The sequence below is a fragment of the Platalea leucorodia genome (assembly GCF_965183815.1).
Source record: "Platalea leucorodia genome assembly, chromosome: 11".
Classification (NCBI taxonomy): Eukaryota; Metazoa; Chordata; class Aves; order Pelecaniformes; family Threskiornithidae; genus Platalea; species Platalea leucorodia.
The window spans coordinates 743,997-760,007 of NC_138833.1; the positions used below are offsets into that span (position 1 = coordinate 743,997).

General features: G+C 45.1%; 2 protein-coding genes and 1 long non-coding RNA gene across 6 annotated transcripts in view; 1 reads left to right on the forward strand and 2 right to left on the reverse strand.

Moving 5' to 3' along the window:
- The window catches only part of TTC1 (tetratricopeptide repeat domain 1), a 35,545-nt gene extending 33,529 nt beyond the window's left edge, over positions 1-2,016 (forward strand). Inside the window, exon 8 of one of the 3 annotated variants that reach the window (XM_082323834.1) lies at positions 399-2,015. In XM_082323834.1, the coding sequence (XP_082179960.1) occupies positions 399-532 (134 nt within the window). In that variant the 3' untranslated portion in view covers positions 533-2,015. Of the gene's footprint in view, positions 1-398 lie in introns of all 3 variants that reach the window. The other 2 variants (XM_082323836.1, XM_082323835.1) reach the window with 2 other exon arrangements.
- LOC309596081 lies at positions 295-12,543 on the reverse strand. The gene is made up of 6 exons (XR_014229440.1): positions 12,410-12,543; positions 6,018-6,120; positions 4,794-4,942; positions 3,870-3,951; positions 3,021-3,199; positions 295-442 (listed from the first exon to the last, which is right to left on the reverse strand). It is a non-coding gene; the product is annotated as an uncharacterized lncRNA (long non-coding RNA).
- Positions 12,544-13,089: 546 nt separating this feature from the next.
- Positions 13,090-16,011, reverse strand: part of PWWP2A (PWWP domain containing 2A) — a 32,123-nt gene continuing 29,201 nt past the window's right edge. For both annotated transcript variants that reach the window (XM_082323833.1, XM_082323830.1), the window contains exon 3: positions 13,090-15,499. In XM_082323833.1, coding sequence (XP_082179959.1) covers positions 15,486-15,499 — 14 coding nt within the window. In that variant the 3' untranslated portion in view covers positions 13,090-15,485. The remainder of the gene's footprint in view (positions 15,500-16,011) is intronic.

Sequence of the window (16,011 nt, forward strand, 5' to 3'; positions counted from 1 at the left end):
CCAAGCGTAAGTATAGGGGAGACCAATGCTTTGTTGTGAGCTGTTAAACTCACATGCCTCAAGAGCTTATGACTGAGGAAATAAGGCGCTTCTGGAGAGCTATAACCACACAGCCATGACTGTCTGCAGCCACTGGCTCTTCATCACTGCCTGACAAGCTGTTCAGAACCAGCGTGGCATCTGTTTTCAATCCCAAAGCTGACAGTAACTACATCACGATTGGGATTTTCTTAATTCATGTAAAAGCCTAAATATTCAACAAACTGCAGAGATTTCCACAGCATTTACCTTAAATTAGTAGATAAATCAGTAGCGCTGGACGGTGTAGTTGGGCATAATTCAATGGGGGTTTTCCCTCTGCTTAATGCGTAACGTGTTTTCTCTCCTTTTCATTGTAGGCAAACTGAAGGATCTTGGGAATTTGGTTCTCCGCCCCTTTGGCCTGTCGACAGAAAATTTCCAGATAAAACAGGATTCATCAACTGGTTCATACTCCATCAATTTTGTTCAAAATCCAAACAACAATAGATAACGTTAATTCAGTCTAGTTCTGCTGGCTTTCAGGCTTCGTGACCGTGTGCTTGCACGTACCAATAAAAGGATTCAGCAAACATTCTTCATGCTCCCCAAGTGAAGATAAGACTCAAGCATATTCATTTCCCTGCTTGTGAAATAATTTACAGTGTGGATGTAAAGCAAATCGTTTGACTTCTCTTAGTGATAAGTGTCCAGTGTGTGAATTTTTTTTTTTCTTCCCTTGCGGTGTTTGGATGTCCAACAGTCAGGTTCATTATTTTGGCCCACTCAATGCTGGCAACAAAATTCTAGCAAGCAATTCAGTGGAATCAAAATGCCCACACACCTGTAGCCAAGAACAAAGCCTAATGGTGTCTTGGGGAATTAATGAATCTAGCAGAAGCACTTCTCCACACTCAGCAGGTGGATATGACTGACAGCATGCATGGAAGCAAGCCAAGCCTCTTCGGTGGAATAATTCTCTTTACAATAAAGGCTTGGTATTTCTGTTGGTTTGGTCTGTGAAGTTCTTGCCTTATTTGAGTCCTTCCCATGGTGGTATTGTTTTTAAAACTGCTTACAACCATGCACAAATAACATACTTGCAAGACATTAATTTGAAGCATTTGATTTTTTTTGACTTGCTTATAGCAATATCAGTAAATTAACCTCAGGCCACTCTTTCACCACAGTTTGTTTACTACTTATTATTTTTTCTGAAAGTATCAAGGAAATTTTGTGCCTCTGTGTGTATAAATATATATATATACAAACACACACACACACTTTGTGATGGTACCATAAAATTAATTGAACTTGCTTGTCTGAGATTCATTCATATTATGGATATCCATAATGGCAAACAAATAAGTGAGGTTAAAGTTGATCGCAAAAGATCTTCGTAATGTACTAGACCTTGAAGGCTTTGAAGTATCTATCTATCTAGGTACTGTTGAAGTAGTTCATTCAGGTTTTGGAGAAGGGGTGTCTTTTATAATGACTACGTCCTGTTTTGTGTATTGATGCTGAAGTGTTTACATTGGAGGCAGATTTTTCAGTTGTCTTCATGCAGACTTCAATACGTGATTAATTAAATAATTAGTGGTGGCTGTCTGTTGGCTATTAATTGTCATCTGAAATTTATTTCAGGAAGTCTCTTTCTGCGTACTTAAGGACTGAAATAGAGCTCCAGTCTTTACACTAACATGCCTGAAAGGAATAGTCTCTCAGGCTAAGGTGTTCGTGGTGCTTTATTTTCTTTTTTGTCTCTGCAGCTGTGGAGGGGTTTTTTGATCGTTGCTTAACTCCGTCCTGCTGCATTTTTAGTTTTGACTTTGTGGTTACCTGTTTGTTTGTAAACTATCTCAAGTCTGCAGTGAGTGTGTATTAAGCCTGTGGGAATTAAAATGTCATTGTCAAAAGAAGGGAGAAGCCCTCATTCACAGTGAGGCCTGTGCAGCTTTAACATCTTCTGCATAATTAAAATGTCACTTAACTAAATAACAGTAAACAGCCTCTAGGATTTCCACGTGCTGAAACTGTAACTATGCTGTGCTTTACTGGAGTAAAGTTTCTAATGTGCAAGGCTGAATTTCCTTTACTAATAAAGTTTGGGCAAACGGGTAGGTGTGTGGATGGGAGGTTTTAAAGCAAGAGTTTGCTCCTCAGAGCGGCCACAGTGCTGCTGGAGCGGGGTTTGCCAGCCAGAGGCTGGGTGTGTGGAACTCCAGCATGCAGGCGGAGGGCTGAGCTTACCTGGGCAATGGGGGGCTGAGGGAAACTGCTAGGAGAGTTTCAACCCAAGAGGCTGTGCAGGTCTGGATAGGCTAATGAGCTGTAAAACCATGCCGCCTTCTGAACTGAGCCCCTCAGAGTCAGGGAAGGCTCATTGGGTTGGGCAGGGTGTTAGGACTAGTAGAAATGTTAATAATCTTCCCTGAAACCTGGAACGCTACAGAGCAAAGGTGTCCAAGCTGCTTCAAAGGAGCCCTGGGCAGAGGCAGTACTGGGCTGAAGCTCGTAAGCTTGGCTTGTGTTCAGACTGAGGCGCTCAGGTGTGTCCGAACCGTGCTTCCCTAGAGCTCCCGGTTCAGCAGGAGCCGGGTAGAGATGCCAGTTCTTGCTCTCGCAGGCTCCATGCTGCCCAGAAGTGGAAGAAGCGGCCCTGGAAGCAGTACAATCCGTCTGCAGCTGGAGCCAATCCACTGACCCTTGAGTTACAGTAGCTGACTTTCCACAGGGGCTGAAGGGCGGGGAAAGGCGTTCATCTAGGCTTTTGTCTCCTTACCAACATTAGCGCTAGGCCTGCCTCGCTGAACGGGAGGCAGCTTGGGTCTGTGCCCCGGGTTTCACTCAACTACAACATATATACGCTCCCTTAGACCATACGTAAATGGAACCACTTTGAAGCTACTATGGGTACTTTAAATTTTCCATCTATCTTTGTTATCACCAATTAATTGCTCTCTTTACACACAGTGTGTGTGTGTGTAACTGTTACTTACCAGTGTATGGCTGTCGTGCACAGTTACAAGCAGTGGCTTTTAGCAACCTGCCACTTGTCTTGCAAATGAGTTCATTGACAAATCTCCTTCCTTCCATTCTGTTCCTCCTTCACATCTTTCTTTAAAGAGCTGGAGGGCTGCAAATATGCCTTCTTGGGTGGAGGCTGGTTAACTTTATTCTGGAAAATAAAAGCACAACAAAACTTTTGAAATTACTACCTGCTGTGCAAACACAACATCAAGTAAGTGTGCAACTTCCCTGCTGGATGCGCACTGTGCACCTAATAGTTTTAAAATGAAAGGAAGAACAAATGGAGCTGAAGGCTTGCAGCCAATTTGCTTTTCACAGTTGTGTTTGTAAATGAATTGCGTTGTGTGAAAGAGGCAGGTTAGTGTCACTGGAAATTGGGCACACCATTACCGAGGACTCACATCTATAGGTCATACCTATTCAAAGTGCCACTCCAGCTAAACCAGAAACCTCTAAAATGTGTTATCTGCCATTACAGCAAGTTCTCCTCTAGGTAAAATTCCAATTAATTGCCTGAAAGAAGTCCTTTTGCATTGTCCAAATCCTGAACAATTGCATTTATTTTGCTTTTTATTTTTAAGTTTGTGGGTTTTTTTAATGTGTGAACTAGTCATCACAGCTGCCACCAGAAATGTCATCGGTACGTCCGTCTGTTGTAACTGGCCACAATTTCACCGCAGTGCCAGGGTGCTTTGAGTCACGCGTGCTGGGCTTACAACCTCCAATAAGAAAAAAAAATGTTTTATGAAACAGTCTTTTAGATAGAAGTGCTCTTCAACTGACAAGTTCCTTGCTAATTTGTTCCAATAGTTACTCACCCTTACTGTAACAAGCACGTGCCTTTTTTCCACTTCAAGTTGTCTGTCCTCAGCTCCCAGCCTTTGTTGCTTCTTACTCTGCCTGCAAAACAAAAAACCTTTTGGTACCTGGTCTCTTCTCCCTGAACATGTTTGCAGAGTAATGAAGGGGCCTGTTGGGCTCCTCCTTAAGCTGAAGAGACAGGGCTGCTTTAAGTCTCTCCCTACAAAGAATTTTCTGCAGGATTTCTATAATGTTTGTGTCTCAGACTGTCCATTTTTTGACATTTAGGTGCTCTATACGGAAGGCATGACATTCTTACTCACTTCTTCCTTGTTTATACCCTCAAAGACTGTCTTAACCCTTTCGGCAACAGATGAGCTAAGTTTTACACCTCCCCTCAGCCTTTTCTGGGATAGCTGAGCTAGACTCCCCTTTCCTGCAGCTGTGGACAACGTTTTCTTCCTTGTGTTAATGCAGCTGAAGGCAAAATTAAGTCACGCTTTCTGGCAGGCCTGTCTTACTGAGCAATATATGTTTTTCTGCGTGTTTTCCCACCATGCTGTTGCTTACTGGTGTTTTCAGGAGTGACTTTAGATTTGCTGCTCAATCACTGGTGAAAGTGTCAAATAGTATGAGGTCTGGCAGTGATTTGAGCAGAATCTCCCAGGAAACATCCCTGTTTGAGATCTGTCAGGGAGACAATCTTAATCCGCCTGTGCGTCGTTTATTTTACATTGTAGATAGCTATCTGTAAATATTGCGTGTACTGTGGAGTGCCATGCCAGGTGATGCGTCTTCATAATTACAATTACTAAGCCTGGTTGAATGACAAGGTCTATTTTTGATGGATTTTAATTGCATGTTCGCCTGTAATTCTTTAGCAATGGATTTCTGATCGTGTTTTCAGATTCCTGTCCCCGATGTCAGATGAACGAGCCTACCTTTACCCGGGTTGTCATCTTGCCCTCTGTTGCTCCACTGACCGGTCTCTGCATCCAGCATACGTTCAGGCAAAGCGCGTGAGCCCGTTGGCTGTTTTAGGTGAAGTGTCTGGGCTTATTTTCCGTCCGGTTACCGTTCTGCCTGGGTGCTAACAGAATGGCAAATACATATTCCACTTGCTTTAAACTGAGAAATACCCAACACCAGTATTTTTATGGTCACCAACAGGCCGCCACCGCATTTTGGGCACTGCTTTTATTCCCAATGGATTAAAATTTCTCTTGTATCATCCTTATCTTTGTTAGTCATGCCTTTTTTAAGCTTTCCTTATCAGGATTGCATTCTCTTACATCAAGTTTATATCAACTACCTATTTTGTCTTCCCATATCCATTAATTATTTTTTAATTTCTGCCTCCTATCGCTGTTGAGCCTCCTAGCTGTATAACCAAAGATTACCTCCCTTTGTAGTTTTTTAAAAAAAAAAATCTATTTATCTAGCTTCTTAGAAATTTACATTTTGGTTTTCATTTTCTTATTTCTAGTCAAGTTTACCCATTTTTTCCTTCTAGTTTTAGCTTTTTTAAAGCAGAGGTAGAAATGGAAAAAACATGTACATTTATATGTGAATAGATGTGCATAGATCTATGGGTAAATCCGGACTCTGCTGGTCTTTAACTAAAAACTTGCAGGACACTGATTTTTGTCTCTAGACATTATAACATGGCTCAAAATAACATATGCAGGATCTCATATTAGAAAGCCCTTCTCAAAATGATTTTAGGAAACGCAGAGTGCCCTGTATGGCTCCAGCAGTTTATCTTTTCATTACAAGGGCGCTTGGAAAGGGCGCTTTCATCTGTTTTCTAGTGGGCCCATTAGTCCTGTTTCCTGAGCTTTATCCTCAGGCTCCTCGATATGTGCTCCGGAGCCTTTTTAGTCTACAGTATGTAAAATTGCTGCTGCTTCTTCCTCTACTTACTCTACCCTTCCTGAATGGGTAATAGCCAGTAATTGCCAGTCCAGGCATTTAAGTCATTCCACTGCATTACCAAATTCTAAAGCTTATATCATTATTTTTTCCTCAGTTGGGAGGCTATGTGAATGTTCTTATTGTACAGGAATATTAGGAGTAAGAATGACGAACTAGAAACCTCTGTGTGCTCTCTGATAATTCAGGACGACTCATTTACAACACTAAATTTCAGATTATACCACTTTTACCTCTTCCTCTTCCTGTGCGATGGGAGCGGGATACCCAAGAGAGCCATCCTCATCCTCCACTTCTCTGCCGCCACGTAAGCCAGCTCCACCTCACGAATCAAACCTGGACACAGAGAAAGTTCAGAGCGGGTGTTTGGGTTAGCACAAAAACCTAAATTACTAAAAATCCAGCAGGTGCACTGCCCCAGCAGGGCTTGCACGCAGGACTCGGCCCACTCAAGACGACCTTCCCCACGTCAGAGCTCTCCATGCCATAAACCCAAGACGTGCAGTGAAGTACAGCCATTTCCAGCATCTCTGCATTTATTCAAGGGATTGGAAGAATTGCTTCTTCCAATTGCTTTATAAATAACTTTACAGGGTCCCTACAGTGTCCCATACTCAGTAATTTCCTTCCTGTGGTTATCCCTGGCAGCAGACCCTTGCTGGGTCTCTGTAACCCACCCAGCCTTGTAGCTGCAGCTTGCGTTTCTGCCCTTGCAGCACTGCGCTCGGCCAACCTGCAGGGCTTCCAAAATGGATGTTTCGCAAAGCTCTAAGGTCTATACAACAGGTTCCTGAGAAGCAAACGCTCACGTATCCCCAGAAAAAGCCTTGGTTTGCTGTCTCCCTCAGCAAAGTGCAGCTATCCACCCAGCTACAGAGAAGGGCTCCACAAACCCTGTCAAAATCTGGTTTGTTTTATTTGACATCACTTCGCTGCAGCGGGAGGTGGGATGCCCCGAGAAGGCCTCTCCCCCAAACACTCACCTTGCCACATCTTCCCACGTACCCTCACGAGCAAACCCGATGATAGAGCATCACGACCAAGTTGGCCGAGGCACAAACCCAGGGCGGTTTCTGTTACCGTGCAGTGACCGCCCTTTTGCTTTGGGCTCTTCCCGCCCTCGGCGGTGTGCAAGGCCCAGTCCCCTCTTCCTGCCGCCACCTCGCTCCTTCCCGCCTGCTCGTGCCTTTTGGCTCCTCAGTGAGGAGCCGTGCCGGATCTGTCCCTGTCCCCCGCACACCTGGCGCAGCGGTGCTGCTGCCCGCCTCCGCGTGCTCGCGCCTCCCCGCGACCATTAAAGCACGAACTCAGGTGGGCTCCCTCAGCTGCGGCCGCCAACCCGCACAGGCCGCGCCAGCTGCGCGCCCTGCTGCCACCGCCGTGCCCCGTCTCGCCTCTCGCTGCTTCTCCTCCCTCTTCTCCCAGGTCTCCCCTCGTACCAGCGCCTCTGCTAGCAACTTGACCTGGCTCCACCGAACAACGAACTGTTGTTTCAGCCCACCCGTACGCTCAGTGGCAGACGGGCGGGCAGCTCGGCTGCACCGCGCCCGGCACAGCTGCCTGCCCTTAGCTGGAGCGCCCAGCTCTGAGGCAGGTGCTATAAAACGCAGGACAGCCCAACCTGTTCCAAATCAGGAGTAACCAGCAAAGCAAAGTCCATCGCTTTCCCCTAAGAAAAGAATAAAATTACGTCCACAAAATGAGCTCAGCTTGCAAGACACCCCCAAGGGGCAGAAACCACCGGTGCCCTGACCTGCATGGGCTCCGCCAAACCGCCGGCAGCGCGGTGCTTCTGGGAAAGGCTGCTTGGGTGAAAGCGGGCTTTTCCAGCTAATTCTGGATTCTGTGAGAGTCCCGAGGCCTGGCCTTCAGAGGAGTTGAACACCTGTAGTTCCCTCAACCTAACTAAAGATTTGGGGGATTTAGCATCTCTTAGGAAAAAAAAGCAGCTCTCCACTCACATAATACTAAGATCTGCCTCCCAAAAAACCAGCCCCAAGTGAGGCGGCAGGAGGCAAGACTTGGAAAAGAGGCCTTGGGACCGACATATGCCATGCCCGTAACTGAACCGTAAGCACAGTGCTGCCAATCCCCTCCCACCCAGCTATTAAGCAGGGATCCAAACTCTCTCTCAGCTCATTGCATTGGGATATTTAGGATTTGCTAAAGCACTAAGCTTTGACGCCGAATCCTTCCTTCCTTGATTAGCACATTTCAGCACAAAACTTCCTTGAGATCTACCTAGCTCTGATTAGCATAGACATAGCCGGAGAGAAAGGAGAATCTGCTGGTCACCAGTTCCTAGGCTTTAATTAGCTGTGTTATTCCCAAGGGATTATTGCAACAGCCAAGCTCTGTTGCCGGCTGCTGCAGCCAAGAACCAATTATATCAAAGCGCCACCTCTTTTTAACAGTAGGTAAAGATGTGCAGGGGCATATTTAATGTGCAGCGTTAATACGTTGCTCATTCACAAGCTTTCCCTGTTTGGAAGAATCCCAGCATTTTCTTGTTCAGCAGCTTAATTTTTTTTAAACCTGTGCAGCCTCCTGCTAGAAAGGATGTAATTGCTGGGGAGTATCTTTTATCGGCAGAGGCTCTGGCTAGTCTGCTTGTCTGCCGAAGCGCAGTAAATTGTCAGGCTCTTGGCTGCTGTGGCATTAAGCCAGAGTCATTACAGCCTACCCTGACAAAGCAAAGTCCTTTATAGATTAAAGGTCCTAAACCAACTGAAAACTAAAATAAACCACATTTTTCTGATTCTGCATGTTCAGTGGTAATCCCCCCAGTTGGAAACATCACCATCTGCAGCTATGACTCCAGCCCAGAGTCCCCGGACCTGCCCATTTCTCATCCGCCGGTTCCCAAGAAGATGATTTACAAAGCCAGTATTCCTTAAGCAGATGCTGCAGAAAGAGGTTTGCCTTTCCTAGCCCGACTGAGACTGTTGCTCTGGTCCTGGCTCCCAGTACTGCCCGCACCGCATCCGTCAGCTCCCTGCAGTGACTGGGCGGGTGCTCGTCCCTGGGTGCAGGAGCGTGGGTCCCCTGTGGCTGCTGACCAAGAACGTGACCCTCCACCAGGCACAGTAAATGACACTTCAAGTGCTCAGGCATCAGCCATGCCCGTTCATCTGGGATACACACGCATTGTCGGGCAGGTTTTTTCTGTTTCGTTTCTAACCCTGGCAGGTGAAATGCAGCCCAGCCCTAGCCCGGCCCCGAGTGCAGCAGTGCGGGAGGTGCTCCTGAGCAACACCCTCCCTGCAGGCTGACGCATCGGTGAGGTGGGATGTCAGGAAGAGCGGGGGAAATGGTATTATCTCGTCTAGGCAGTAGCTTTGTGCCTGGCTTTCCTAAATGTATTCCTGGAGTGGTGCTGGCGAGTGCCAAGCGATAAAATGGGCCCCTGGAGAGGCAGCGGGGCTGTGGGCTCTGCTTGCCTAATTGCATTTGAGCACAGCTTCTGACAAGTGCATCTTTCTTTATCTCGGTGAAGACTGACGCATTTCCATTAGCTCGTTTGGCTCTGGCCTCCATCACGGGGCACTTTTCTACCTGAGGATGGAGGAATTGCAGTATTTGGAAACTTTGGGAAGGAAGAAGCCTGGAAGCTGATGGATTTACTGCCTACGGCTGCAGCCCCTGACCTGCCCTTGAAGCGACAGTTCTCTCTGTGCCCAAATGTACTTGTGTGTCCCTGCTCCAAGCTCAAATACAGCTGAGGCCACGGTACTTGCAGCCAGCCGCAAGTTTACTAAGCCACGATGCGACCAATGGCTTCTGATACGATTTCGCAGTATTAATGAAAAGGAGTACAATGTACGGCTACCCCAGCCCCCGTTCTCACAGCTCATTTGCAATGGCGCCTTTCTAAAGGCAAACAGAGCAAACTGAGTGAATCACAAGAGGATTATCTATACCTATCTTTGCAGTATTAGTATTTCTCAGATCTTATATTTAGCATGGTCCAGTATTCACCCTTTTACACTCTGGAGCCCCCAGCCCCTTCCTCTGATGGCTCAGAGTGCTTCAATGTCTGAATGAGCCCTCCAGCAGGCACAGCCTCAGTTTAATATTTAATGACCAAGACAACCACGTTTGGAAATTCCAGTCCCTAAGCTCTTAAGATGCGGAGCTCTTAGCTGAAAATCTGGATTTCAAAATTAGAACTATCCCTCCTGGGCTTTGAATATTTACCCCAAATTCAGAACACCCCAAAAACTTCCCAGGCAGGCGCCCAGCCTGCCCAGCATGGAGCACCCACGGCTTGTGCTCCAAACCCAGCAAGGCAGTAAAAACAAAGACCACAGAAACACTCAAGGGAAAAGCGGGAGCAAGAGTCATAGAAACAGGCTACAGAATGTGAATAAGAACCAGCTGCCAGCACTGTATGAACCAGCAAACAACGTGATCCTTTTCCTACTGCCACCCAGCACACGCTGACACTCGCCGCGCAGTGCCTTCGGAAAGCCCTGACTCCACTTGCCCTCCCTGCATGAAGAGGGAGAACGACAAACGCACCGACGAAGACTTGAGCAAGGACAAGTGAGCAAGAGAAAAAAAATGACAACAGCGAGCAGCAGTTGATAACCATGGCCATATGCACATTGGCTTTTTTCTGCCCCAGCAGCTGCTTAGAGGCCTGCTGGTACTGCTGCGTCCTGCTGCTGACAGTCTCTTTGCACACTCGTTAGCGTTCGGCAATTTGAGCATTGCCTTACCTTTGATTGAGCAGAGGGATGAGCTCCTTTTCAAACAGCTCAGGTTCTCTGCTGCACTATGGGTGCTCCTCGCAACACACAACCACACCTCACACCTCAGAGAATCGTTCCAGCCTGCCGGCGTTCCCCGCTTTCCAGAAAGTGCAAAAGCATGAGAAGGACCGCGCCATGCACATCTCGGCAGCCCCTTACACTCTGAGCTGCCTCGGAGGACACTGTCAGTCGGGGAGATCACCCAGGGAGCACAGAGGTAAGCGAGAGTATCCCTTGCATGCCTTCCTCAGCCGCAGGGGAGGCTTCAGGCAGGTGACCGCTTGCCTCCTCCCACCGCGCTCCTCACCACATACTGCTTAAAAATAACGAGTATGTGACAGTGTCTGAATTTACTACATCATCTCTCTGTTACTGATCTACCCAATTTCCTTAAGAAATCTGCCCATTGGTCTCACCCTAAAAGAAATCTTATTTCTCTGTACCAGTCCCTCACATTTTAGCTGGCGAGCGATCACAAAACCCTCCTGCGCCAGGAGCCGCACTGAGCAGCTGCTCTGTGCACTTTTGCCCTCATTAAGTACCACCCTTTTGATGCTGCAGGGCAGCAGTAAACACTATTACTGAGCGGCATTGTGTAGGACTGGCTTCGTCGCTGAGGGCTGGGTTACTTTTATACTTTTGTCACCGAACTACTGGAGTGAAGATTAATCAATGGAGTAATTGCAGAACTCTGAAATCTGTCTGGCTAACCTCTCTTGTGGGCTTCAGAGTCACGCAGCAAATCCAGCAGACTCCCACAGCGAGACGCTACCAACACAATGCCACAAAGGAAAAACCATTAGTGAGCAATTACATTTCAGCAGGATTTCCCCTCGCCACCACAGCCTAATGAGGATAACCAATTCAAGAGGAACTGCTGTAAGGATGGATGAATAACGAGAGAAAGAGGATGGGAGTTCCTGTAATCTGGACAGAATAAGAAACAACCCCGTGAAGGAGAAGAAAAACACATGCTGGAGCTCTGCTCCAACCAACGGACAGATGTGGACGTACGCTCCGCTGCAGGAGGCACCGGCTAGTTTCAAAAGCATCACAGAGGCCCAGGGCCAAGACAAAAGTCGCTACAGACAGTGCACATGCACACAATCCCTTCACTCCAGAAGTTAATTCAGTTTTGGGGAAAGAATTCTGACGATTGACAACAGGTCGCTGCAACAAAACACCTTACTTACAAAAGGGTTAGTACCTCTGTATCATCCACTAGTTCCTGACACACTGTGTGCCATAAAAAAAAATAACACTTCCTTGAAATAAGAACTTCCTAGAAATCAAGTTTACCTGAGCAGCTTTTTTTTTGTTTAACCTAGGAGCTCAACTAAAATTAGGGTATCTTTTCTTTACAGTAATAAAAATGCAAGTGGAAAAAAATCTATATAAATGCTACCTTCTATTTAATGGGAGAGTGCAACTCTACAGATTCTGCCATTTGAGGAAATAGGTGCCACCGCGGCCCTCCTACGACTGCCGTGCCAGCGATGGAGAGCTCCAGTACAGGAGTTAGCTGCCACAGCACAACTTGCTCCCCCTCCTGTAGGGCACCACGGCAAGATAATGCAACTCAGTGCAAGGCATTTCTTCCCTAAGCAGAGAAATACCCAATTACACTTACCTGCAACGGACAAACTCGTCTGAAACTGTTAGTATTGCAGTAAACACCAGCCAAAGAAAAGATCAGCAGGCAGCACGCAGGTATTCAAAGGCCCAGCACTTTTTCTGTGTTTCAGCTGCTTTGTGCCTCACTGCTGCTGCAGAGCACGGACCTTGTCTGCTCGCAGCGAGACTCGCGCTGCCCAGCAGAGCTGGGGGAGCCCTGAGCTCGCCCCCAGCTCCGCAGCTCGCTCGGCACTCACCGGTGGCGCTGGAATCGCGTCTGCAAGGGGCAGCAACCTCTTCCCATGACATCCACCTTCCTCCTTTAACCGGGACTTAGCGTCTCTCAGCCACAGCCGTGGAACAGAGCCATCGGGGCTTCTTTGTATCTGTCTGTGCAACGTACACATAGTCTTTTCTTGCTAGTTACACAAGAAAAAGAAAAGTTTTTTCCTATTGCTTGTGGGAAGCATCTGGCTGGTTGAGCATGACTTGGTATCTTTTAGCCACCGTGGTGAAAGGTAAGGTTGGATAGAGACTTGTCCAGGTGAGACTTCCAGCAGTGGACTGGTTACCTCAGTTTAATCTTTTGTTTAATTCAGGGAAAAAAAAAAGTTAACATAAATCAAAGGCTTTTGGGTCAAGGACTGATAAAACAAGGAATTTATGACATCAAAACATTATTCAACATTATTTCCCTTTAAAAGAGCACTGAAAAAAATCAAGGCTTTATTTGAATAAATGTTACACAACATTCTTTATCATTTACTTCTCAGCAAACCTTAAAGGGTGAATCATATTTTCCTCATTCAAGTCTACAAAATGAAAGAGGCATAGTGACCATTCAATATACAGACAAGAAGGTAGCACAGAGCAAAGCTTAAATATTAAGCAACTAAAGCAAAAAAGTGAAAAGCAATACATTACTGTAATTCTCTATCATTAGAATATCCCTGACAATTTCATTTCAAAATGAAAATCTGGTTTCAAACAAAATGGCTGCAATACTTTCTGTGAAAACAAACGCAAATACAGTTAGCTACCTTGTCTATTTTTATGCTATTTGCTTATATACCCATATTCTCCAATGCAGAGACCTGCATCTCTCTTAAGTGTATTTTTTGTATTTCAGCTGCTGTGCACAAGTGCTCACGAAGGTGAGGGAATAAGAGCACTGGTTAAGAGTCAGATGTCACACAGGCAGGCACTACTGGCTTCTACTTACAACATCAATCCGTTTTCAATCCAATGTGCAATAACCCTGCTATTACAGTCCTGGGCCTTTTTCCTGAGCAGAAACTGTTTTGTGCCATGTTGTTTGGTGGCTTCTTTTTTGTTTGGGGTTTTTCTTTGTGTGTGTGGATAAGAATGTAATTTATTAGGCCAAGACCCTCGTTCATTGTCAATACAATCGGGTTTTGGTCTCCGGAGGCGAAAGGCTGGCACATACACGACATCAAATCACTTCCCCTTCCCTCAAATTGGATGTCTTAATTTTTCTCATTTGTGGTCAAATCTCGGGCCACAAACAGGACCAGACTGCTGATCCTCTTCAACGGGTGAAAAGGAAAAGCACTGTAGAAGAAACATTAATCTCCAATTAAAAAAAAAGTTTGTAGTTTTTTATAGAAAATGGTACCATTTGAACCTATTGTACAGCATTATACAGCTATTCTTTAAGAAGTAGGCAGTAAGTATTCAATTTCTGGCTTTATACTCAGAATTTACCTCTGAAAAATAGAAACCGAAACACTACGAAGCACAAACTGCCTCAGCACACGTGTATCGCTGATACAGCTATCCGGGATTTGGGTGCGTGTCCCAGCCTCCCACTTCCCCGCCTCTCCGGTTGTTTAACAAGTATAAACCTGGTGCCAATATCAAAGCCAAACGATAGAGGTGTCCTAACTTCGAATGCTACGTGATTGATTCAGGCTCCATACACGAAGGCTGTGAAACTGCCTCTATGCTGATACAGATGCTGATACAGAAAGGTATCTCTGTTTTTAAATGATCTAGACACTCTGTTTTCTTCAATCGAATCAGGACATTAGTAAGGAGGAAAAGAGTTTACTACAAGTCTTTTCACTTCTATAGAAACAAAAATTTGACTTTTAGTAGATTATGTGCACATCTGCATTTCTTCAAAACAAAGATTTTTCTCCCCAGGTTATATAATAAATCCCCTGCTAAGAACTTTGTAAGAAACGATACTGCTGAGAAAGTGTGCACACCATGTCAAATAATTAGTGACAAATAAATTAATATTTAATAACTCAATATTTCAGCAGCGTGTCCAGCATTCACAAGCTCCACTGAAATAAGTCTTACCAAACACCTTTGAGGGAGGGGAATAAAATGGATAAAACCCACTGGGTTCCTTTTTTTGATTTACAGCTATTCAAAGAAGTCAATGCAACTCAGATCAACAACCACCAGAAACGCTAATAAAACCTTTGCTCTACTAGTTACCTATCTGAAAAATATTTATGTCAAAAGGAAAAATTAACCCATGATTTGAAACAGAAATGCCATCCCATTGTATCACTCCCCATTCATGATTCCCATCTCTCTGCGTTGTAGCCCTTCTTAACGTTACGCCACAATCCTCAATTCCCTAAGTGTTACAATAGCATAAAGAAAATGCAACCATATTCACACAGAAGGAGCTTTCCCATAATACAGAGATACATGGAGTTTGTGGTCACTGTCCTTTCCATCACCTCTATGGGAAATATTGGTCTCATATAGCAGGACTGTTCATATTTTACAATACAATTGGTTTTGGACATGCTTTTGATCACAGATCACAGCTCTGCTAACACCTGCACTAAATACTAACTAAGCCTCATAGAATGGAAAATTGCAATGCTAAAGTTAAGAATTAAAATAAAAGTTCAAAAGTTACAGTCAGCTTCCCAGGCAATTGGCTCCATCACTGGCACCTATCAAAACATACAAACGTGACTGTCACATTACAAAAAAAACCAGTTATTTGCAGTGATTCTTCATACTAATAATTCAAGTGGTTCCTTGCATGTAAGTGTCATATAGTCTTTAATAATTTCATGCGTCATTTATTGCAAAAAAGTTTTATAAAATATTTCCTAACATCTTTTTAAATTTTAAAGAAAATGTACATTAGGTACAGATGCCCTAACAGGGTGCGAGGGGGAGCTTTAACATATTTACCCCCTTTCCCCTTCAAAAAATGTTTACTACTTGGTGAAGATATCAGAGGAAAAATAGGACAATTCAGTCTCAGATTTCTTTCAGTCCTGATGAGCTGGTGCTCTTCGTGGCAGTGTAGTGAGGTTCCATAAAAACAGCAGTTGACTAGTGTCTCTGAGCTGAAAAGGGGAGAGAAAGGGAAAATGGTTACATGTCTTCCAGCATATGTTGCAAAAGTAGGTAAGCAAAATCTGAGGTGGCCAGAAGTTACCAGTTCACCTGCATTGTGTGCAGAAGACAAAAGAAATATTTATATTATCACAAGACATACACAAGTAAACAAACTCCTCAGTTGACTGGAGCTTTAAGAGAAGCTACCGTACCAATCTATGTTATATCTCACCCCATTTCAGCATCCAGAGACAATTTCAGTTTTTAAAGACGTTTAAAGGTAGATAATGAAGGAGGGAGATTAATATACAAAGTCTATATGATGACGTGTAGTTCACAATACAAAGCTAAATCTGACGCTGTAAGGCCACTCCAAATGCAAGACCTAAGCGCGCATGGGAGCACGGAAGCATAAAGCTGCTAATCGTGTTTCTTTCCCATTGTTGCTTATGTTTTCCCATTTGCTCCTCAGAACTGGAATAAAATGATGATAAAGCAGACAGAAGCAGTCCAGGTAATA